The 24740-nt window shown below is 51.5% G+C and overlaps 5 protein-coding genes across 5 annotated transcripts; 4 read left to right on the top strand and 1 right to left on the bottom strand.

Annotated features, from left to right (window-relative positions):
* Positions 1–518: 518 nt before the first annotated feature.
* On the top strand, positions 519–1682 carry Aud_006558 (ribokinase; the record flags this gene model as incomplete). Its single annotated transcript, XM_043291457.1, has 1 exon — positions 519–1682. One exon carries the CDS (start codon positions 519–521, stop codon positions 1680–1682), a length of 1164 nt encoding a protein of 387 aa, XP_043147392.1.
* A 2170-nt stretch (positions 1683–3852) lies between these two features.
* Aud_006557 (uncharacterized protein) lies at positions 3853–5018 on the top strand (the record flags this gene model as incomplete). The annotated part of the gene is made up of 2 exons (XM_043291456.1): positions 3853–3967; positions 4033–5018. 2 exons carry the CDS (start codon positions 3853–3855, stop codon positions 5016–5018), a joined length of 1101 nt encoding a protein of 366 aa, XP_043147391.1.
* Positions 5019–5437: 419 nt separating this feature from the next.
* On the bottom strand, positions 5438–7540 carry Aud_006556 (transcription factor TFIIIC subunit TFC1; the record flags this gene model as incomplete). Its single annotated transcript, XM_043291455.1, has 5 exons — positions 5438–6665; positions 6715–6823; positions 6874–6951; positions 7003–7312; positions 7364–7540. 5 exons carry the CDS (start codon positions 7538–7540, stop codon positions 5438–5440), a joined length of 1902 nt encoding a protein of 633 aa, XP_043147390.1.
* Positions 7541–8907: 1367 nt separating this feature from the next.
* Aud_006555 (protein phosphatase 2A regulatory subunit RTS1) lies at positions 8908–11576 on the top strand (the record flags this gene model as incomplete). The annotated part of the gene is made up of 8 exons (XM_043291454.1): positions 8908–8931; positions 9034–9360; positions 9463–10062; positions 10134–10487; positions 10549–10719; positions 10790–10917; positions 10989–11316; positions 11433–11576. 8 exons carry the CDS (start codon positions 8908–8910, stop codon positions 11574–11576), a joined length of 2076 nt encoding a protein of 691 aa, XP_043147389.1.
* A 1030-nt stretch (positions 11577–12606) lies between these two features.
* On the top strand, positions 12607–24498 carry Aud_006554 (histone acetyltransferase TRA1; the record flags this gene model as incomplete). The annotated part of the gene is made up of 4 exons (XM_043291453.1): positions 12607–12658; positions 12777–12934; positions 13021–23766; positions 23815–24498. 4 exons carry the CDS (start codon positions 12607–12609, stop codon positions 24496–24498), a joined length of 11640 nt encoding a protein of 3879 aa, XP_043147388.1.
* Between the last annotated feature and the right edge of the window lie 242 nt (positions 24499–24740).

The following is a 24740-nucleotide window of genomic DNA, read 5'->3' as shown; positions in this document are numbered from 1 at the left end:
TTATGTATTAAATGAGGGGAAGGAGTACATTTTGACCTTGCGATACTTGGGCATGAAGGGTTTGAAACGGTGTACGGCGCATGAGCTTATTTCGGTATGGATTTTGCATGACTAGTTAGATCAATATATCCCGCCATGAGTGAACGAGATCTGCTTATTGTAGCCTGCGACACAAATGCCTGTGAGTGTATATCCTTCCTTGCGAGATGCTGTTGCATCGAGAGGAAAACAGAGTGGGGGAGCATCGCAAAAGGTCCCCGCCGCGGCAACCGTCGATGACGGAGTCGATGTCTCTGCATTGTTTTACCTTCTTCAAGGCTCCAAGACTTTTGGACAACGCAATCTATATTAATATAAGACCTATAATGTAAGTGAACCCTTCTCATCAAACTCTACTTCTCGAACTGACCATCTCTAAGACCCACCGATCTACTGAATACCCTCACCCCGCCACCTCCGCCCTACGGCACAAGTTACAACATACCCGTCCTTCCTTACAATCGATTGCAACTACAACCATGGCACCTACAATCCGAGTCATCGGCTCCCTAAACGCCGACATGGTCTCCGTAACCCCTCGCTTCCCGGAACCAGGCGAGACAATCACCGCATCCTCATATTTCACCAGCGCCGGCGGAAAAGGCGCCAACCAGGCCGTCGCGTGCGGGCGATTGTCGCGGCGGAAACCGTCCCCCTCCTCGACCTCCACCAAGCCCGAAAGTCAAAGTGAGAGCGACATCAAAGTCGAGATGGTCGGGGCCGTGGGCGCCCTGGACGGGCACTTCCAGGCGCTGCTGAAACCCACACTTGAGAAATCCGGTGTTGACACGTCCCGCGTGCGGGTGGTGGAGGATGCGTATACGGGGGTAGCGGTGATCATCGTGGATTCGTCAGCGGGCGGGGAGAACCGGATTCTGTTCTCGCCGGGGGCGAATTACACGGGAATGCGCGCTACGGAGGACGTGCTGGGGATGGGGCTTGCGGCGCCAGTGCCGGACGTGATTGTCATGCAGGGGGAGATCCCCGTTGATACGGTGGTGGGCATTCTGCGGGATATTAGGGCGTGGAAGGCGAATAATCGAGCACAGGGGAAGAAGGGGATCGAGGCGGGTCCGGATGTCATGTATAACCCTGCGCCGGCACCGCCGGGTGGATTGCCCGAGGAAGTGTACTCTGCCGTCGACCATATCATTATGAACGAGACGGAGGCTGAGCTGATGAGTCCGTCTGAGGAGCACTTGCTCAAAATTGTTCCCGGTGTGGCGAAGGAGAGCGGAAACGAGAAGGTGGCGCGGTACTTCCACCAGCTGGGCGTGACGTATGTGCTTATCACGCTGGGGTCCAAGGGTGTTTGGTATAGTGCGACGGATGCGGGGTCGTCTGGCCCTGCGGATGGGGTCAATCGGTTTACGAAGCAGACTCCGGCCGCGAAAGTCAGCAAGGTGCTGGATACCACGGCGGCCGGTGACACTTTCGTTGGCGCATATGCCGTGGAAGTGGCGCGCTGGCGCGAGTCACGACGAGCGGATGGCAGAGCCGGACAAGACGTGGCTGCAGACGAGAAGGCATATCGGTATCAAGAGGTCATGGACAAGGCGATGAGTTTGGCGACCCGCGCCGCAGCACGATGCGTCGAGCGACAGGGAGCGATGGACAGCATTCCTTGGGCGGATGAGATATGACGATACTTGGTATGCGGCGAAACTGCAGCTTATAAGGAGATGGTCGACAGTGGCGTGTGTACATACCATACCATTGCACGAGAACACAGTGAAAAATGGGGCAAATGACTATAAAGTATAAGGCCGGGTGACAGCCCACAGGTCATCGGAACGAAGATCAGTGGCGGGCATCAAGAGAAAGTACTATTCCTAGACTCAAGTAGACACGAGTAATGGAATGAGATGGGCTGTGGAATGAACAGATGAGCGTTCAGAGCGTTCATTCTTCAGTGCAGCAGCACGAGATGCTTGACTCTAAGCCCACACACCACACCCAAGCGTATGTGGCGGCAATTCGCCAGCGCGTAAGACTCTATAGACCCTTTCCAGCTCGATTACCTCTCCAGAGGTAAACTCACGCAATAGACAGACTGTCCTAGCGTCTCCATGACGCCTTTCAAACAAATCACGATAGTCTCGACGCAGCCGCTGGGGATGTGTTGTCCGTTTCATGTTGTCTCTCGCCGCACAGGGTACCACAGGCTGAGAGCAACCGAAGATTCGACTTTAATTTCAGGTCAATTAGTCTGACCGTGTCATTGACAAATCAGCATGGATTCTCAACCGAGTCAGATGCGGCTACTGCTGAGCGATGAATACAGTCTGCCTATATTCTGGCTGATGCATGCAAGGACGCCCGGTTCTGAGATAAGCAGCGGACGCCGAATCATGGCCATGGATTGTTCAAGGAAGGGGCTGAAACGGACGATGACAGTGCGCGAGAGTAAGACGCGACGTGCTGTACGGATTGGGATCAGGCTTTCCTGATACTTGGAACTTGAAGCTGAGGAGGTTTAATTCTTGGTACTCGGTGGGACGCGTCGAAGGGATGGAGTCGTGGTGATCAAGTACTTCCTAGGAGGAGCAGTATTCGGAATTAGTAGTAGTAGTCTATCTATGTTTCTCTCTTGCTTATCGTTGTAACTAGCTTTGTTATAAGTAATGAACCTCATACTGATGATCTACAGAGTATGTTTACTCGACAGTCATCTACGGATAGTTTCGTTATCGCCAGTCTACCATGGAAACAAAGACGATAGGGCATCTATACTGTAGGATGATCAAAGCCAATCAAGGGTTGAACAAATCATGAATGAAGATTATGGAAGAGTAAGAGACACGAGTTGACGCGACTTGATGCACGTCGACAACCTTCATCTATTGAGCAGATGGTGGGAGGAAGTGAGGGGAAGCTAGTATGAAAAGAAGGATAATTGGATTGTCTGGAGTCCTTGGATCCTTGACAGTCCAATAGAGTTGCCGATTCAATAATTGATAATACAAGGTGCGCGCCTTGCATAGCTTGTAATCTAGTCGTAGGCAGCCTACACCTTAAAACTTGAAGGATGTCCAACACGAACATGACGCGCTCCATCACGATCACGGTCCAAGTGTGGAGTGGAGGTCCATCAGACACGCCTCAAATACTTCGCTGCATCCCTCGTCCCTCATCCAGGCATGGAGATGATATCAATCACTGATTATCATCCTACTACTTCATTCATTCTTCGCCGTTGAAGCATCCCTTTGCTGCATCGCTGTACCTGTCAGAACAATTCCTGCCCTCCAATCTCGCCAGGAATTTGCCCTGTCTGCTGCCCTTGCCTCCTCTTCTCTTCTCTCTACTTCCTCACCGACCGTATATCTTCTGTGCATTGCCTTGTCTGCCTCGTTCTTGATTGCTAATTTCTTTTTGTCCTCCTAATCCTCACATCCTCACCACCACGGTCTTCTCCCATCCCTCCCGTCCTGTACATCCACAGCAGTATCAGATCGTATCAGATCGTACCATATCATACAGTCAACAGACCGTGCCGTATATCTCCGTCGCAGCCACACTCATCCCTGCTCCAATCATCGATTACTCCCGCTCTGATCGATAGATCTATCTATCTATCTATCGTTTATCTACCTGTACCATCAGTCAGCCGGGATCATCAACTTAGACCGCCAATCCCTGGCGGACCCCACTTCCGCGAAATCAAAACAAATCCAGGCAGCCACAGCTCCGTCTTCCTCAGTCGGATTCGTCTGTTAAATAGATAGGACCTGGTTTGTATTGAAATAAAGCATTCTTGCTCTAACAGCAAGACCATCAGCGGGTGCGATTTGTTTCAGCATCCGTTCCAGTATGGCGGCCCTTACTATGACTCCTACCACAATGCGGCAGCCTTTTGCCAGCCTCGATGCGCCGCGTATGCGCTCCTTGCTTAAGACGAAAATGAACATCAAGAATCAGCAAAATGGTACGTCTTCCCTGAGCCCTTGACCAAACATACAACATCCTTCTAACACTCTGCTTCTCACTTAGGTGCGTCTTCTACCAAAAGAAGGCCTTTGGCCGAGGTTGATGCGGAGAATATCGATCCGGCCACCCTAAACATGTCAACAAAGCGGAAGCGCGGCTGCGATGAAGAAGACCATGACCCCAGCAAATGCTCTCCCAAGCCATTGAAGACGTCTCGTATGGCTCTGACAGTCGTGAAATCGACCCTTACTTCCCCCATGCCTTCCTCAACCTTCAAGGCACCCCTTTCAAAACCTAAATCTACTCCAGCTCTCAAGCCTGTCGGCCGTTCGCCTCAAGGCAAATCTTGCAAAGCATTTGCTCGTCGCTCTACTATCAACAAAAGTCGGCCAGAGCCTACAGGCAGAAAGAGCATATCCCGGCCTTTCTCCATCGCGACAGTATTGGGCAATGTGCAGCCCAAGAGCCAGCCCGCCCCTAAGACTCCAGCATCCTGGTCTTTCGAGATCTACGTGGACTCGAAGCAGGAAGAAATGACCAACCTGATGCAGCACTCCACCTGCGTGCTGGATATCAGTGATGACGAGGGCAGGGCGGAACTCTCAAGTCGCGGCAAGGAGAACATTCCCCCGTCTGAGCTGGGAATTGACCTGTCTCGGACTCGTGAGCGAGAGACTTCTGTCTCGAGAAAGACCGATATGACGGATGAGCCTCGCTCTCCGCTCGGTGAACTCAATGCCGCGGACTATTATGGCGAAGACTGCCATGCCTTTTCATATGCCGTGGTTTACGACGAGGATGAGACCGCCTCGGAAACAAAGACCACCCTACCTCCCCTGCCACGCAACCCTACGCATCCCACTCGGACAAAGCTGTCAAGTGTATCATCCATATCCTCGATCCTTGCAGCTAGCCAACCCGCCAAGACTGCCGGGTCTACAAAATCCGAGGCAGAAATTGAAATCTGGGAAAGCCAGAGCACTGCCGATGAATCGGAGAATGCGGTAGAGAGCAACGCCAGCGCTGAGCTCTCCTCATCAACGGCCTAATTAATTAATGTCTGAAATAATCATTGTCCTGTTAATAATAGTCTGGATGGCACCGGCGTTTGAACTAGCGGGTTGGACACTTTCTGCATGGCGTTGAAAATGGTTTCTGTTTCTGGAATTGTTCGAACTTGGATACCCTCTCTCTTGATCTTGTCATTTCTTTTCCATAGGTAATCAGCAATCCGATCCGTCCATGGCGACCTTGGTTCCTTAATCTTCCTTGTAGTCACTCTTTGCTCAGCTTTCCTTGTTGTAAGCAGCTCTACTTAGTGTCCTGAAATCGTCATTGTGACCAGCTCGTAAGCCCATTATTATACGCTAAAGACATAACATCTCGATCCCGATTCGGGTAATGCCCGCTTCTCGGAGTCACAAATGCAGCACAGATCAAAATCGGGCCAAAAACTTTGAGAAGCGGATCATCGCTTTGCCGGTTCCTCCACATCCATATCACCCCCCTCCTCCGACTCCTCTTGATCAAGCTCATTCGCTTCATCCTCGTCCGCCGCCGTAGCAGCAGCCTCCACCGCTTCCGCCGCAGCCGCCACCTGAGCTTCCAGCATCTCCGCCTCCTCCAGCGCCTCCTCCTCGCCCTCGCTCTCCTCTTCCTCGCCTACATCCTCACTCCACTGCACGCGTTTCCCGCGCGCAGCAGCAGAAGCAACCCCTCCCGCCGAAGGAGCGGCATTCGCGCGCACGCCCGCACTCGCACCCGCCGCATCAAGCTGCCCCTTCCAGGACGCCTTGATCGACGCGCGGATATCAGTCGCAAGCTGCATCTCCCGCGAGGAGGTGCCCTCGGGGTCCAGCGTGAAGTCCGCCAGCGAGCTGTCCGGCGCGACGTGATCCGGGAAGCGGAGGACGCGCGCGTACTCGCGCTCGTCGGCGGCGCGGCCCTCGAGCATGCTCTGCACTTTGGCGCGCATGATTGTTCTGGCCTTGCCGATGGTGCCGCTGCCGAACCAGCCGTCGACGGCGATTTCGCAGGCGTCTCTGAGGAAGCCGGGGGGTGGAGGATCGGGCTCGTTGGGGAAGAGGACGGAGCGCAGGAGCGGGTCGGTGATGTCGCAGAACATCCACATGCGGCCGTCTGGTGGGAGCGGCGGAGTGCCGGTGAAGAGGTGTGTGTCGGTTGGTAGGGAGGTGAAGGCGTCCGGGCCCGTGGGGACCTCGTTGGGTCGCGGGATGGTGTGTCGTCTGCCGCTGCCAGCGTCGCGGGCGAGCTCCGAGGTGCCGGTGAGGATGCGGAACATGACGGTTTGGTAGATGCGGTAGGCGGGGGAGGTGCGGGGGTCGTGGCCGAATTTGATGATGGCGTCGCGCCAGGGTCCCGAGCGGAAGATGTAGCCGACGTAGGGGACAGCGTGGCGGAGAGCATAGCGCTGTTCGGGGGTTTTGAGGTGGTTGCGGAGGCCGCGGCGGGTCCAGGCTGGGCGGTCCTTAAAGAGGTCTTCGACGAGGGCGATAGTTTCTCGTAGGGTTGGCTCGAGGGTGTGGATGGGTGCGAGGTTCTCGCGGGGCTTGGTAGGCACCGGTGCGTCGAAGGGGAGTAGATAGGTGTGGACTTTGGCGGCTTGGGAAGTGTTGACGGTGGTGAGGTTGCCGGAGGTGTCGACTGATTGCCGGACGGTTGGGTTCTGACGGTAACTTGGCTGGGGTTAGCGGTGATTACTCGATTTATTGCAAGGAGGCATACATGTAGCTGAAGGGGACGTCCCCATGGCTGAGGGAAGGGGGCGGTATGATATCGACGTTGGATGTGGCACCCTTGCTCATATCAATATCAAACTGTTTCATCTTATCATCTGGCTCAATCTTAGTCATGACACTCTTTATCCAGGGATGTAATATTTACAGTCAAAAGAGAGAATCTGCTCCCGGAATCGATTGGTGAATGAGCTCCCGGTGGTCGAGTAGACAAAGTCCGGCATTCCTGGTGAATGTATCAATAATCTATAGCTGACATGAAGGAGGCAATACAAACCTCGAAACACATGCGTTCGGTTAACCATCCCGACAGGTTCAACCTTATACTTGCCCGCGTTGTCACTCATACTCCGGAGTAGCTGCTTCGCACTCCGGCGCTGAGGCTGTTCATGGACAGTCGTAACAGGAACACCAGAGAATGGCTCATCCGAGCCCTTCTTGCGTTTCCGGCCAGTCCTCTTGGGAACTGTCACTTTGAGCAGGATATTGTTAGAAGCAGAGCTCGTTGACTGGAGTGGTCGAGCCATGGCATCCTCTGGCCGAAGAAACAGTTTGGCTCGGGTATCAGCCTTTGGAGGGTTCAGAATCTGATGTTTGTTAGCAGCTTTCTTAACGCACTTTTGCAGATACGCCTTTACCTTTGAGATGCCTGCATTGCCTTGTAGGGTTTCGATTGCTTTGTCGACGTCCTTGATGATCGCCGGGTGCTCCACACTGACGATATGACGAGCAGGGATTGAGTAGTAGGGCGCTGTTCTTGTCCCTTGTTGGTCCATCATATTGTCTGGACTGGTTGGACTCTCTCGGTCCTCCATCATGCCTTTGCGTTGTCACCAAATGTTGGCGTTGACGTAAATCATGAAGCAGTGATCAAGGAGAGACAAGATATGTATATTTCCACCGAGGTACGAATACGACCTGGCAATGTATTGGAATCGACAATCTGCCAACTCCGCCGGTAGAACCGGTCTTTCAATTTGCGAGACCAGACTTATAGAAAGCCTACTTTGACAATTGATCCACGGCGTTTATGGTGACGCTGAATCCAATCTTGAGGTATCGCCCTAGGATCTTGTCTCTACTGGTGATCAGAGAATGGCGAGTCACATGACTTATATCCAAGCCAGGCCTTACTGAGAGGAGCTTCCGTCCTTCGAGTGTGATTTAATCATCTAACTGATCTCTGATTTAAGTGCGATCAATTCAGTGTGAGCAGTCAGATCTAGACAGTATGTAGATCTATAGACAACTTCCGAAATAGCTGCAACGTTTGTCCTTGTGTGTCGTGTGAACCTTTGCAGATTTACCAGCCCCGAGCGTTCCTCAGCCACAGTGACAGGACAGTGTGTTTCATCCCCGTCGTAAGGACCTCAACAGCAATCACCAGCATGGTATCTACTCAGTGTGCAGTATTCTTCTGCAATTCCCATTCCTGAAATTTTATATTACGGTTTCTTCTTGATTTAAATAACCTTTTATTATCTCACTCCTTGTTGCAAACCGCATCGCCCATCTTAATTTCTGGGGCCGCTTGCACCCACCCCGCTCTTCCCAGCCAGCCGCTAAGCGACAAGGAGACAGACGATCGGCCCAAGCAGACCAGACCGACCTGATAGCTGCTCCTGACTATCTATCTATTGAAAACCGCTGGGTTCGCGTCTGAAAGAAAACTGAGAGATCTATCTAATCAGACTTGAGTCTCCTCCACTCGGCCTCGATATCCGCATTTTCAGATTCTGGAATACTCTACTGAGGTAAGTTGTGCAGCAATGGTTTCTTGTGACTGGATTCAACGTTTCTGTTTGCCCCTGGTGGTACAATTGTCCGCTTGTTCCTTAACCTACTGCTTCCCCCCATTTTGATCCTCAACCTTTGGGGTTATTCGTTCAACCCACCACTTTTTAATTTTGGTTTTCGGGTCCGAAGGCGTCGATCTTCCGGCTTGAATGGTTTGAAATCCTGCAATATCTCGATTGATAATTCCCGTCGCTTTCTACCTGTTGTGGTTGGAACATGCTCATGTGGTCATTCCAGGCCGAACATAAACAACTCACGCCGTGGCTCCTCCTTGAACTGCGTCCGCGCTGCCCGACTTAACGCCTCCTGCTAGTGTGCGGCAGCTTGCTGCACTGGCATCGAGAATCTCGACCGAGTACATGTGGCTGGTTACATCGCCTTGACAATGAAGGGTTTCAGACAGAGAGTGGTGAGTCTGCTCAACGATCGCCGTCCCCCCTCCCCGCCTTGATGCCTGGCGACCACTACAGCACTGCGATACCACAAGTTCCTGGCTAAAATCACTGTTCAGCATGAGCAGTTGTCGAGGGCAAAAGAAGCGAATAAGTCCTCGAAGAAGAAAGACTCCCAGAATCAGGCCGCCCTTGCCGCCCACCAGGCCCAGCAATCCGCGTCCCCGAACCACGGCACGCCGACTTCATCTACGACCTCCGTAAATGATATAAGGGGAAAGTCACCGGATAATGCCGCGCAAGCCGGGGTGTACCCCGCGGGCCAGCATTACATTCCGCATGGTGCAGGTGTCGCTGGACAGCCTGTGAACAATGGACCAGGGACTCCGACCAAGCAAGGGCAGCCGATTGCACCTAGCGTTATCATCAGCCCAAGCGCACCACCGGTGAGTTTCCTAGCGACATTCCAAAGTCCGTCGGAGACGTTGGTCGCGCTGTGACTGTATTGATGGAACAACCGAGGAGTGCTGACTTTCCCATCTCGATAGCATGTCCCCCCCCCTGGTGCCGCAGAGACGATGCCTGGCGACTTGGCTCCTCCGAGAAAATCTCATGTCTTTGATCGCCTCCAGACTACACCCAAGGATATGTCGGAAGGGATTCGGACTCCAAAGCGCCAGCATTCGTCACGGTTCGATATCTCCGATCAGCGCCAACGGGAGCTGGAGAAACTTCCCGGATTCCACGAAGTGCCACCGAATCGGCGCCAAGAGCTTTTCATGCAGAAGATTGACCAGTGCAATATCATTTTCGACTTCAATGATCCTACAGCCGACATGAAGTCCAAGGAGATCAAGAGACTGGCGCTCCACGAGCTCCTGGACTACGTAGCGAACAACCGTTCAGTGATCACCGAACCCATGTACCCTCGAGTGGTCGAGATGTTCGCCAAAAACCTCTTTCGACCCATCCCTCCTCCAGTTACCCCCCAAGGCGAGGCCTTTGATCCCGAAGAGGACGAGCCAGTCTTGGAAGTGGCCTGGCCGCATATCCAGGTTGTATATGAGTTCTTCTTGAGATTCATCGAGAGTCAAGATTTCAACACCAACATCGCCAAGGCATATATTGATCATCATTTTGTCCTCCAGGTACAATTGAATTCTTGAAGCCCTTTCTTCTCCCCCTGGGAACCGCGTACAGTGATACTAATCCTCATCAGTTATTGGAATTATTCGATTCGGAAGACCCTCGGGAACGGGACTTTCTCAAGACCACTCTGCATCGGATCTACGGAAAGTTCCTGAATCTGCGGTCTTATATCCGTCGATCCATCAACAACGTCTTCTTCCAATTCACGTACGAGACAGAGCGCTTCAACGGAATCGCCGAGTTGTTAGAAATTCTGGGGTCTATCATTAACGGATTTGCCTTGCCTCTGAAGGAGGAGCATAAGCTCTTTCTGACCCGAGTGCTGCTCCCCTTACACAAGGTCAAGAGTCTCAGCATGTATCACCCACAACTCGCTTATTGCATTGTCCAATTCCTTGAAAAGGATTCTACCTTGACTGAAGAGGTGAGCCCTTTGCTCGTTGCAGTAATCCCTTCCACAGCTCTTCTGATACCGTGGATTTTAGGTCGTGCTTGGATTGCTACGCTACTGGCCTAAGACGAACAGCACGAAAGAGGTCATGTATCTTAACGAAGTGGAAGATATCTTCGAAGTCATGGATCCAGCGGAATTTGCCAAGGTTCAAGTACCTCTATTTCAACAACTGGCCAAGTCAGTTGCCAGTCCTCATTTCCAGGTATGTGCAGAGAAAATACCTGTCGAGGACTGTATCCTATGATTGTATGACTAAATCATCACTTTTCCAGGTTGCCGAACGCGCACTGTACTTCTGGAACAATGAATATTTTTGCAACTTGGTCAGTGACAATGTGGAGACGATCCTTCCCATCATGTTCGCGCCGCTTTACGAGAACTCCAAGGGTCATTGGAATAGGTAAGTGGATCTTCAGAGTTCTTGGGTGTAATTCTTATGCCAGATCCGCTAACATACTTACCCTCTCATAGAACAATCCACAGCATGGTGTACAACGCCATGAAGATGTTTATGGAAATCAACCCTCAACTTTTTGACGAATGTTCCCATGAATATAATGAGCGGCAGAACAGCGCCGAGCAGCGTGAGAAAGCTCGACAAGAGCGATGGGAGAAGGTCTTGGAGCGAGCCAAGCAAAGGGAGAACGGACTTTTACCGCCTCCAGCTCCACCTGCAGAAGTGCCAGCGCAAGTTGATGAGGTTGATGCTCTTGCTCAGGATAACCAGAAGCGCCTCAATTCCCTGAAACTGGAGGATTCTGCGTCAAACAAGGAGCGGAAAGAGGGTGCACCTACTACGGTAAGTAGCATCCTACCCTGACTGGTTCTGCGTACGCGTTTGCCTCATGTGATTGTCACTCCTAATCGAGGACATCTACTCTGATTTTTGTGTCGCATTCTGTATATGTTGCTAAGATTTTGCGCATTTCCGCGTCTAGCAAGCGTGATTCTAACGTTGAAACGTCCGTTTGCTCCAGAGACGGCGCCGAGGTTCTCTCGACGGTTCTTATACGCGAAGGCGACGAAGTGGCAGCGGCAGCGAGATTCGACCGCGTGTAGATCGACGACGGTCGGCTGGTTCGAACGCCGTATCGTTTTTGTCGCGGAGCAACTCTCTCAAGTGATGGTCGGTTTGGTAACATGACTACTCCGTTAGATTTTCTTTTTTGTGCAATGATGGCATAGCGACTATGAGCTGCGATGAAAGTGTATTTGACTTTGTTTGGCTTGACATACGATGCAAGCCCGTGTGAGCCTTTTGCCTTGGTCGCTTTCCTCTTTTCCACCCCCTCTTCTTTCTTTTGTACATGACTTTCAATATCCTTCACAGTGCGCGTGAGGCTTATAGAGCCCCCGCGATTGACCAAGCGGACATTTGATTTGGACTATTAGAACTCTGTTCGGGTCTGGAAAACGGGTGCGAATGGCGTTTCGCTCGATCGACCTTGTTGTCGGTTCATCTTTTTTGAATTTCTAAAATAAAGACTTCCAGTCACTCAATGGACTTTCGTATGCTTCCACAATTGTTGATGCACGTGCCTTCAACGTGTAAAGTCAGGGTCAGGCACACTGACACATGCTCGTTGGTCTTGATAGGCTACGTAACGCGACTACCGCAGTAGACGCGCGTCAGTTGGAATGGGGAAACAATTATCCGAAATTGCCTGATTTGGCCTAGTGTTTCCTTCGGGGTCTCTGCGATACCCGCGTTCTGCTCTACAGCTTTCTGCTCTGGGAGTTCTCAAGGCATGAGTCTTTGAGGGCTTATATCCTTCTTTCCCTTCCACGCTCCCCTCCGCTACTTGTTGATACCCTCTTTTGGAGCGAATACTTTCCCTTTTGATTATCACCCCAAACATTAAGCGGGGGAATTTAATGACCTTAACGACCGTGTTTCTTTTGCTCACCTACCTAGAACGTTTTCGTCGAGCGAGCTGAGAGACGATTCCTCCCTCGATGTCCCGCATGTGAGAAGAGCACGCGAAACCGGTTGTGCTGGCTTTTCGATAATTAGCCGGCCTCGCGGCCTGGCAGCGATTCAATTTCTTTCGACATATTATACCTTCTCCTCCGGGGATCAACCGCAGCCATGGAGCGAAGCATTGATATCTACGCCAGCAAGCTGGGCGACGATAAGCTTGGTACGTTCCTACCTCGATGCATATCTGTCTAGGCAGACCACGAGACCGTTTTACCCGAGGCGCAAGTCCTGTCAATGATATGCGCCATTCGACACCTGTTAACCAGTTTGCGACATAGATATTAAAATCAGAGCCAACGTCGCGGTCGAGCTACGAGACAACATTGAGCCCCTGTGCTCTGGTGCAAGCTATCCGATTTTCCTCTCCAAGCTATGGCCAGTTTTCAAGAATATTCTGAAGGGCGAGCCGGTGTTCACAAACTTGTCATTCGAACAGGTAAGTCGCCTTAGCTCCAGCGCTCTTTCCCCTCTCCATCTGGGAGATTGGTGAAACTGGAGCTCATATCGGTGTCCCGGTCCTAGAAATTACGGAATTGCGTCCTCGAAACCTTACACCGACTGCCAATGGCTTCTCCCGATGTCGAACCCTACGCTGCGGATATGGTTGACCTGCTTATGGATCTTGTGCGCATTGAGAACGAGGAGAATGCGGTTCTCTGCATGAAAACAATCATGGATCTGGAGCGGAACCAAGCAACTGCCACAGCTGCCCGGGTACAGCCTTTTCTGGAGCTCATCCAAGAGATGTTCCAGACGATGGAACAGGTTGTCCGTGATACATTTGATGCACCAAGCCAGGCTACACCGTCCGGAATGCCGTCAACACCGAGTGCTTCAGTACAGAACTTCCAATCCCCTCGGCCCAGTTCGCCTGCCACATCGGTGTCAGATCTCGGACCAGATCAGCAGTCCAGCAATGTCCTGCTCAAGGGTATGCAGTCGTTCAAGGTCTTGGCGGAGTGCCCAATCATCGTTGTGTCCATCTTCCAGACCCATCGGAATTCAGTCGCGGCCAATGTCAAGCTGTTCGTGCCTTTAATAAAGAGCATTCTTCTCCTTCAAGCCAAGCCGCAGGAGCGGGCGCATGCGGAGGCAGCAGCACAAGGGACAATCTTCACAGGAGTATGCAGGGAAATCAAAAATCGTGCTGCCTTTGGCGAATTCATCACAGCACAAGTGAAGACAATGAGCTTTCTTGCGTACCTGCTCCGTATGTATGCGCACCAGCTCCAGGATTTTCTCCCTACGCTTCCTTCCGTTGTGGTTCGACTCCTCCAAGACTGCCCCAGGGAGAAGTCTAGTGCCAGGAAAGAGCTTCTTGTGGCCATCCGGCACATTATCAATTTTAATTACCGCAAGATCTTCCTGGAGAAGATTGACGAACTTCTTGACGAGAGAACCCTCATCGGCGATGGATTAACTGTGTACGAGACAATGCGGCCACTCGCCTACAGCATGCTTGCAGATCTTATTCACCATGTGCGAGATCACCTCACTCGCGATCAAATTCGGCGAACAGTCGAGGTGTACACAAAGAATCTTCATGACGATTTCCCGGGTACAAGCTTTCAAACCATGAGTGCCAAGTTGCTTTTGAACATGGCCGAAAGGATTGCAAAGCTAGACGATAAGCGCGAGGCCCGTTATTTCCTGATCATGATCTTAGATGCTATTGGTGATAAGTTTGCTTGGATTAATCATCAATTTGATAATGCCGTCAAGGTGTCCAAGGCGTACAAGGCAGGCAAGAAGGATATCGAGCCTTCTTCCGAAAGATATCTCGCGGACAAGGAAAACCCTCCAGATTGGGATGAGATCGATATATTTTCGGCTTCGCCCATCAAGACCTCGAACCCCCGCGATCGCGGAGGAGACCCTGTCTCGGACAACATCTTCCTGTTCAAGAACCTCATCAACGGACTGAAGAACATCTTTCATCAGCTCAAGAACTGCAACCCAGAACATATTCAGATCGACCCTAATAATGTGCCGATTAATTGGCCTGAAGTCTCTTACGGCTATAATGCAGAGGAAGTACGCGTTATCAAGAAGCTGTTCCATGAGGGAGCGCGTGTCTTCAAATATTACGGCGTCGATCAGCCTGCGCCAGAAGTGACATATAGTTCCCCTTTTGATTTCCTTGCTAGTCAGTATACGGCGCCTATGTCGCGGGAAGAGAAAGAGCTTTTGGAGAGCTTTGGGACTGTCTTCCACTGCATTGATACGGCTACTTTCCATGAGGTGTTTCACTCCGAGATCCCTTACCTTCATGAGCTTATGTTTGAGCATGGGGCTTTACTTCACCTGCCTCAATTCTTCCTCGCCAGCGAAGCCACTTCTCCTGCGTTCTCGGGGATGGTGCTCCAGTACCTCATGGATCGCATCCATGAAGTGGGAACTGCTGACATGACCAAAGCGAAAATTCTCCTCAGGATGTTCAAGCTTTCTTTCATGGCCGTGACCCTCTTCTCCGTCCAAAATGAGCAGGTACTGCACCCTCATGTAACCAAGATCGTCACGAAATGTATCGAGCTATCAGTCACCGCTGAAGAACCCATGAACTATTTCCTCCTCCTGCGGTCACTCTTTCGCAGTATTGGCGGGGGCCGATTCGAATTGTTGTACAAGGAAATCCTTCCATTGCTGGAGATGCTCCTTGAGACGTTCAACAATCTATTGCATGCTGCTCGAAGGCCGCAAGAGCGTGATCTCTATGTCGAACTGACGCTCACTGTGCCCGCGCGTTTGTCCCATCTTCTGCCTCACCTGAGCTACCTCATGCGCCCCATCGTTGTAGCATTGCGTGCAGACTCAGATCTTGTAGGACAGGGCTTGCGAACCCTTGAGCTTTGCGTTGACAATCTCACGGCTGACTACCTGGACCCCATCATGGCTCCCATTATGGACGAATTGATGACTGCTCTATGGGATCATTTGCGACCGCATCCCTACAATCATTTCCACGCTCATACAACCATGCGAATTCTGGGCAAATTAGGTGGCCGTAACAGGAAATTTTTGAACCATCCGCCTGAGCTTACATTTGAGCAATTTTCTGATGATTCACCAAGCTTCGATATCAAGCTCATCGGGCCCAGTGAGAAACGGCCGTTCCCCAGCGGAGTTGGGGTGGACCTAGCAATCAGGAAATTAATGGAGGTTCCCAAGACGGCCGCCGCAAAGGCCTCTGATGGCTACTATAAGCAGCAGGCATTCCGGATGCTCTCATCCCAATTGAAGCTCTACATTGGTCATGAGAATCTCCCTGAAGATCTAGCTGCTCTTTTGCGTTTGCACGCCAATGACCTCTTCGAGGGCAAAACCACAGCCATGGCCGACATCTTGGACAAGTCTGAGAGGTCTAGTTCAATTGCGAAGAAGTTGGCGCAGGAGGGCACTCTGAAGCAGCTCCTGAAAGCTTGCATTTTCGCCACAACCCTTCCAGACATCGAACAGAGCGCAACTGCCTTTGTGGCTGATGTCTGCAAGCACTTTGCAGTTGTTGAAGTCGGAAGGGCCCTAGCGCTAGCCAGACATAACCGGAAGCCCTTTGATGTCCACAGTGGAGAAGGTCCCGTTTATTTAGACTCGCGGATCCTCGCTGAAGCAATCGTGGAAAGCCTCTCATCTGATAACCCTCGTGTCCGCGATGGCGCTCAGGCGGCAATGCAGGTCATAAAGGACGCCGCGGGGATTATTTTTGGAGCACCTGAGCGAGTCGCGAAACTGCCATTCTTCCAGCACCTGGGCCGTGTCTTTTGCCATAGTTGTCATAGCGAGGAATGGTTCACCAAGGCTGGAGGCAGCCTGGGTATTCACCTCTTCGCAACCAAACTTGATCTTGGGGATTCTTGGCTCTTCGATAAACAGTTTGAATTCGCTCGAGCACTGATGTATGTGATCAAGGATACGCCCGTTGATCTGCCAGCTAGCACTCGAGTCAGTGCGGGTGACACCCTGGACTTGATTCTCAGACGATGCTGCAAGAATGTGTCCAAGGACGACATGAAGAACGAGAAAAGTCGTCTTTGGTCCCTTTGCGGTTTCTTTGTCTATGAGCTTTCGCATATGAACAAGCATGTCCGTGAGGCTTCGCGAAGGAGTTTTTCCACGATTGCCGAGGTGCTTGGTTGTCAAGTACACGAGCTCATTTTCCCTGTCAAAGACCGGCTTCTGCAGTCGATTTTTAACAAGCCTCTGCGGGCATTGCCTTTCCCCACTCAGATCGGCTTCATTGATGCCATAACCTTTTGCCTAAGCCTCCACAACAACATTGTCACCTTCAATGAGCCATTGAATCGATTGATGCTAGAGTCCCTTGCCCTTGCAGATGCTGACGATGAGTCTCTCGCATCCAAGCCGAATGAGTTCAAGAATGCGGAAATGATTGTCAATCTCCGTGTGGCCTGCCTGCGTCTACTTTCGATGGCTATGAGCTTTCCAGAATTCGCAAATACACCGCAGAACACCAGCCGTGCGCGCATTATCTCCGTCTTCTTCAAGTCCCTTTATTCTCGATCACACGATGTCATCGAGGCGGCCAACGCAGGTCTCAGGGATGTTCTCACGCAGACGAACAAGCTGCCCAAGGACCTACTTCAGAATGGCCTTCGCCCAATCCTCATGAACCTGCAGGATCCCAAACGCCTTAGTGTGGCAGGACTGGATGGCCTTGCTCGCCTCCTTACCCTGTTGACAAACTACTTCAAGGTCGAGATTGGTGCCCGGCTGTTGGATCACATGAAGGTTATAGCGGATGATGCGGTGTTGCAAAAAGTGTCGTTTAGCCTTGTCGAGCAGAATCAGACAATTAAGATTGTCACTGCGATCTTCAACATATTCCACCTTCTTCCTCCCGCCGCCACATCATTTATGGAGCACATTGTGAATAAAGTGTTGGAACTGGAAGAGAAGCTTCGCCGAACATCTAACAGCCCATTCCGGAAACCGCTTGTCAAGTATCTCAATCGTTATCCCAAGGAGAGTCTGGCTTTTTTCCAAGCTCGCTTTAAAGAGGAGCGCTTCGGACGATTCTTTGGCCAGATCCTCGCGGACCCGGACAGCGAGGCATTGCGTGCTGCAGTCGTAGCAGACACCGAGGGCTTTAAGTCAGCTGTTTTTGGACAAGACTCAGCTGATGGTAGGAATACTGCTGCCATTAACGGTATTTATGTCGCGCATTCTGTCTGCTCGTACCCGGCCACCAAGCGCTGGCTGGTCTCGCACGCCGATCTCAAGACCATGCTTCTCAATGCTGGACGAGATCTTGAGAGAAAGCTGCGCAGTGATCGGCTTCCAGCAAACGAACGTCTGAGGGTGGAGCAAGCGGAGGACCAGTTGATGGATATATTCACCATTTACCTGTCCGAGTCGGTGCAGGACCTGGATTTCCTCTTTGACCTGATAGACGGTCTATCGGCAGAAGAACTGAAGCGTACACTGGCATTCCCCAAGTTCATATACCGCCACATCATAACCAACGAATCCATCGACTACCGGCGGTCAGTAATCATGCGCTGTCTCGATCTTTACGGCCAACGCACTTGCTCGCAGAAGATGAAGACGTACGCCTTCCACAATCTGGTTAACCCAATATTCGCCATGGACGTCCAAACAACGTGGAATAGCCCTTCTAACAGCCCGAAGCTGATGGATAAGAGCATGACCGAATCAATTCAGAGCCGTCTCTGGAGGCCCCAGTTAGCTGATCTGAGCGAGGAGTCTACTCAAGCTGGCGTGGACCATTCGCGCATGGAACTACTCCAGCTGTCAGCTTTGTTGATCAAATATCATCATCAGACCGTCCAAGACTCTCGCAAGGACATCATTAAGTTTGCTTGGAATTATATTCGGCTTGAAGATATAATCAACAAGTATGGAGCCTATGTCCTCATCAGTTACTTCATTGCCCACTACGAGACGCCTTTCAAGATTGTGGTTCAGGTGTACGTCGCTTTGTTGCGAGCACATCAAAACGAGGGCAAAGCCCTTGTCACCCAGGCTCTTGACGTTCTGGCGCCCGTTTTGCCTTCGAGGATAATGTCTGCAACGAGCAATGCTCAGGCGCCTGACACACGGTATCCGTTGTGGGCGAAATGGCCTCGACGCATCTTAGCGGAAGAGACTGCGAATCTGCAGCAAGTCATGAGCATTTTTCAATTCCTTGTGCGGCATCCCGACCTCTTTTATGAATCTAGAGAGCATTTCGTTCCACTTATCGTTCCCTCTTTGATCAAAATTGCGGCACCTCCGAATTCGAATAATGAAAGCAAGAAGCTCGCTCTGAATCTGATTGGTCTGATCTGGCACTGGGAAGAGAAGAGGGTTACTAGCAGCCGTACCGCTATGACCAATGGCATCTTGGAGTCGCCAAATGCAAGGAAGCGCAAACTTGAAGATACACAAGACACATCTTCACCCTCTGCAGCTCTTGCTCCTCCTAGTTCTCACGAACGCACTGAGTACGTCATTCCTTCGGACCTGCGAGCAGCAATGACGAAGTACCTGATTACATTCATTACAACCGTACCCGAGAGGTTTCCCGTTCCAGCTGCTCGCTTCCGTGAGCTACCTTCGTCAAAACCACAGCAACAGCAGCCGGCCATCCTGACTGGCGACATGGTTAAGAAAGCTGTATTCCTACTGAGGAACCTCCTCTCTCCTGAGTACTGGGGCGATCTTGATATCGAGTTGTATCAGAAGATTACCGAGCCGATCCTTGCCGGGGAGAAGGCGGACAAGCCAGACGAAAAGCATATCACCAGCATGATTAATGCTTTGCAAGTCGTGCGTGTGCTTCTCGCAGTTAAGCCTGATGAATGGATCACTGCTCGTCTTCCGCTCGTTCAAAAATTGTTCGAGAAGCCCTTGCGCTCAGACAACCCGGAAATTCAGGATTCACTTCATGGCGTAGAGGAAAACATGGATATCTCTCCCAAACTGCCACCCCCGATACGACGCGTTCTTGATGCTCTGCCAGAAGATCAACCGGAGGAGGAAGATGCTATGGATGTTGAGAACTCGCCCTCTGAATTTGTCACCTACCTGTCGGCCATTGCGACAGAGACTCTTTCAGCCAACAACTACATTTCAAGCCTCAATATCCTCTGGACTCTTTCAAAGAACAGACCGGCGGTGATGGACGCCCATATTGTCCCAGTTATGAAGGCCTTCTCTCAGAAATTGGCGAAAGAGCACGTTGCAGCATCGACGAACAACCAGCAAGCACAATATCCACCTGGAGCCGCCAAACCTGCAGATAATCCGCCGGATCAACAGGAATATGAAATTGGTGTTGACCTGATTCTTAAGACAATCGAGTTGATCTCCGTGCGCATGTCTCACCTCGGTGAGCAAAGACGCCCTTTCCTGAGTGTACTTGCACAGTTGGTGGAAAGGTCACAGAATGAGGCCCTTTGCACCAAAGTACTGAATATGGTTGAGACCTGGATTTTCCATTCCACGGAGTCTTGGCCGACCTTGAAGGAGAAGACTGCAGTCTTACACAAGATGCTACTTTTTGAGACCCGATCGGATCAGAAAATGCTGAAGAAGTTCTTGGATTTGGTGATCAGGATCTACGAAGATTCTAAGATCACACGCACCGAGCTCACAGTTAGGCTGGAGCACGCATTCTTAATTGGCACTAGAGCGCAGGATGTTGAAATGCGTAATCGGTTCATGAACATCTTCGATCGGAGTCTGACTCGACTAGCTAGCTCCCGGCTAAGCTATGTCCTTACCTGCCAGAACTGGGACACTCTCGCGGACTCTTTCTGGCTCGCTCAAGCCTCCCATCTCATACTGGGATGTGTCGACATGACAGCACCGGCTAGACTTCACCCTGACGATTTCACCGTCTATCCTCTGTCTTTTCTTCTGAGCAATGCCGAAAAAGACGCAAGGAAGACTGATGTCATGGTCGATGTTCAGCTGGAGGCTTTTATCTCCGATCGTAAGCGATTTATAGCCGATATTGGCGACGTGAGAACTAGAGATTTGATGGAGCCGCTCTGCCAACTCCAGCATACGGACCCAAACGTCGCTTACAGTCTGTGGACCACGTTGTTCCCGATTTTCTGGTCTACATTGTCCAGGGAGGACCGTATCGACTTGGAGAAGGGCATGGTGACACTCATCACGCGCGAATACCATCAAAGACAGCTGGACAAGAGGCCAAATGTTGTGCAAGCTCTGCTTGAAGGCGCCGTCAGGTCCAAGCCCCGATTCAAAATCCCTCCTCATGTGATGAAGTACCTCAGTCGCACCTATGACGCGTGGTACACGGCTGCCAGCTACCTGGAGGAAACCGCAATCAGTCCAATCATTGATACCCCAACAGTACGTGAGAGTAACCTGGATGCGTTGGTGGAGGTATATGCCGGTCTACAAGAAGATGACTTCTTCTATGGTACCTGGCGGCGTCGATGCAAGTTCGTTGAAACCAACGCTGCCCTCTCTTATGAACAGCAAGGAATGTGGGATAAGGCCCAGCAGCTTTACGAAAATGCTCAGATCAAGGCACGGTCCGGTGCAATGCCATTTTCGCAAGGTGAATACTACCTATGGGAAGATCACTGGTTGATCTGCGCCCAGAAATTGCAGCAGTGGGAGATTCTGAGCGACTTTGCCAAGCACGAGAATCTTAATGATCTTCTCTTGGAGGCTGCCTGGAGGAACATCGAGAACTGGCAAAGCGAAGGCAATCGGGAGCAGATCGAATCACTCATCAAATCTGTTTCCGATGCGCCCACGCCCAGGCGGACTTTCTTCCAAGCTTTTATGTCGCTCTTGCAGTTCCATCTCAAGAAAGAGAATTTGCAAGACTTCAACGGCGTGTGTGATGAGTCGATCCAGTTATCCATTCGCAAATGGCTCCAGCTGCCGAAGAATATTACAAATGCCCATATTCCGATATTGCAGCATTTCCAACTTCTTGTCGAGCTTCATGATGCCAGCCATATCTGTGCAAGCTTGTCCCAAACCAATGAAAGAAACCTGGATACCAAGTCCGCTGAGTTGAAGTTGCTTCTTGGAACATGGCGAGACCGTCTTCCCAATCTCTGGGACGATATTAACGCCTGGCAGGATCTTGTCACCTGGCGCCAGCATATCTTCCAGCTCATCAACGCGACTTACCTAAGTCTGCTGCCCCCACAGACGAACAACGTGGCTAGCAATTCCTACGCCTATCGTGGCTACCACGAGACAGCATGGATCATCAACAGGTTCGCTCATGTTGCTCGAAAGCACCAAATGCCCGAAGTCTGTATCAACCAGCTCAGCCGGATTTACACCCTACCGAACATTGAAATTCAAGAGGCTTTCCTGAAGTTGCGCGAACAGGCAAAATGCCATTATCAAAACCCCAAGGAACTCAACAGTGGATTGGATGTAATCAACAACACAAATCTCAACTACTTCGGCGCACAGCAGAAGGCAGAGTTCTACACCCTCAAAGGCATGTTCCTGGCCAAGCTCAACCATGTCAATGAGGCCAACGAGGCATTTGGGGTCGCTTTGTACTACGACTTGAGACTCGCAAAGGCCTGGTCTGAGTGGGGCCAGTACAGTGATCAACGCTTCAAGGCCGATCCATCGGACTATGAACTGGCCAGCAATGCGGTTAGTTGTTACCTTGAGGCTGCTGGTCTTTACAAGAATGCGAAGTCTAGAAAACTCCTCAGCCGAATTCTCTGGCTTCTCAGCTTGGACAATGAAGAGGGACGAATTGCTGGAGCCTTCGAGAACTTCAAGGGAGACACCCCTGTTTGGTACTGGATTACCTTCATACCGCAGCTTCTTACGAGCCTGTCACACCGCGAAGCACGCCTTTGCAAGGCTGTCTTGGTGAAGATAGCGAAATTGTACCCTCAGGCGCTCTTCTTCCTCCTCCGTACGAACCGGGAGGACATGCTCAGTATCAAGAAACAGCATGACCAGAAGCAGGAGAAGTTGAATCGTGCTAGGCAGCAGCAGGCGTCGCCCCTCACCAAGCCTTCTCCGGCGACGGCCGACAGCTCTCCTGCTCAGGGTAGTCAACCTGCTAATCCAAATGCTCCTGCTCAGGGTCAGGTTAGCCAACCATCTCAAGGTCAAGCCCAAGGTCAGCAACAAGGTTTGCCCCAAGGCCAGAGTCCAGGTCAGGGGCAGATCAAGTCCCAGCAATCACCCGCTCAAGGCCAAGCTCAGCCCCAGGGACAAGCTCAACCCTCCGGTGCAGCTCCTGGACAACCCCAAGGTTCAGGGCAAGGACAAATGCAACCTCAGAATCAACAACAGGCTCATTTGCAAGTCCCTGGGCAGAACGGAGTGCAGCAGCAGACCCAGACTGCTGCAACAGAGCCAGAAAAGGAGCCACTTAAGAAACCATGGGAGTATTCGGACGAAATCATGTCCGGCCTCAAGACTGCCTTCCCGTTGCTTGCACTGTCGATGGAGACAATGGTCGACCAGATTCACAAGAACTTCAAGTGTCCTCCTGACGAGGACGCCTATCGTCTCATTGTCGCCCTGCTTAACGATGGCTTGGCCTACGTAGGTCGCATGCCCGGTTCATACGCCCAAGACTTTAAACTACCTGCCGCCACTGAGGCCAATATCACTCGCTTCGCAGAAACGATTCTCCCCGCCCATATTCGCAAGTCTTTTGAAGCCGATTTCGTCATCAAGAAGCCAACCATGTACGAATACATCCAGAAGCTGCGTCGCTGGCGTGACAAGTTCGAGGAGAAGCTGGATCGCCGCGGCCAGTACCAATTTTTGGAAACCTATTCGCCGCATCTGAGCGAGTTCCGCTTCCTGAAATTTGATGAAGTCGAGGTGCCGGGACAATATCTGCTGCACAAGGACAAGAATCAGGATTTCGTGCGCATCGACAGGTTCCTGCCAGATATCGACCTTGTCCGGGGTATTGGTGTGTGTCATCGTCGGCTCAAGATTCGTGGCCATGACGGTAGCGTGCATCCGTTCGCTGTTCAACATCCCGCAGCTCGCCACTGTAGACGAGAAGAGCGCATCCTGCAGCTCTTCCGTATCTTCAACGGGCTTCTTGGCAAACGCAAGGAAAGCCGGCGCCGTAACCTTTATTTCCATCTCCCGCTCATGGTTCCCCTCGCGCCGCACATTCGCTTGGTGCGCGATGATACTTCATATATTTCTATGCAGGGCATATTCGAAGACTACTGCCGCCGAGTGGGAACCAGCAAGGATGAACCTGTTCTGTTTACTATGGAGAAAATGCGATCATTGGCAGAAACGAAGCAAAATGTACGTCAAACAGATTGTTTAATGGTGGAGCAAGCTAACGTATCCCAGCGGACCCCTGACCAGCAACAGGTTCTTCGGACCGAGATTCTCACGGCCATTCAGGAGAAGTGGGTGCCCAGTACGATTGTGAAGGACTACTTCCAAAAGACGTATCCCGACTTTGCAAATTTCTGGCTCTTCCGTCGTCAATTCTCCTATCAATACGCGGCTATCGCATTCATGACCTATGTGATGCATATGGGCAACCGGTATCCCAACAAGATAATGATCTCCAGATCTACAGGTGACATTTGGGGCACGGAGTTGATACCAGCGATTAACCCCGCAAAGGCTTTCTTCTACAACCCGGAACAGGTGCCATTCCGTTTCACGCCTAATATCCAGACACTGCTGGGACCGATCGCAACTGAAGGTCTCTTTGCTTGTGCTTTGATGGCGATCGCCCGCTGCCTCACCGAACCGCGTCATGAGCTCGAGCAGCAACTAAGCATCTTCGTTCGTGACGAGATGATGTTCTGGGCCACAGCGCAACATCGCGGTGTACTTCCAGTGCAACAGCTTCGTGACCTGGTGTACAACAATAGCGATATCATTGTCAACCGGGCTGTTAGCCTTGCCAGTCCGCCAGAGGGCAATTTGCCCGCCAACCAAACCACCATCGACCTGATCTCCAAGGCTGTGAACCCTCAGCACTTGGCATCTTGTGATGCACTCTGGATGCCGTACCTCTAGTTGTACGTCGACTGGTTTCTGCTTCGTCCATGTTCTATCGTGTACTCTTTACCTGGCGTTTGTTTGACTCGGTTGGAGGGGGATGGCATCTGGTTCGCGGAGGTCTCGGGAATTTGGAAAAAGTTGAAGGGCATACTTGGACTTGGACTTTCTACTAGTTTTTATTCTAGCGTGGCGCCCTGGGACACATTTGATTCCTTGAGGATATGCTTATGATATCACATTCCGTTTTCGCATGTTTG

Source organism: Aspergillus udagawae, assembly GCF_001078395.1.
Source record: "Aspergillus udagawae IFM 46973 DNA, scaffold_4, whole genome shotgun sequence".
Taxonomy (NCBI): domain Eukaryota; kingdom Fungi; phylum Ascomycota; class Eurotiomycetes; order Eurotiales; family Aspergillaceae; genus Aspergillus; species Aspergillus udagawae.
The sequence above is the reverse complement of the archived record's forward strand: the minus strand, read 5'-3'. Positions and strand labels throughout refer to the sequence as shown.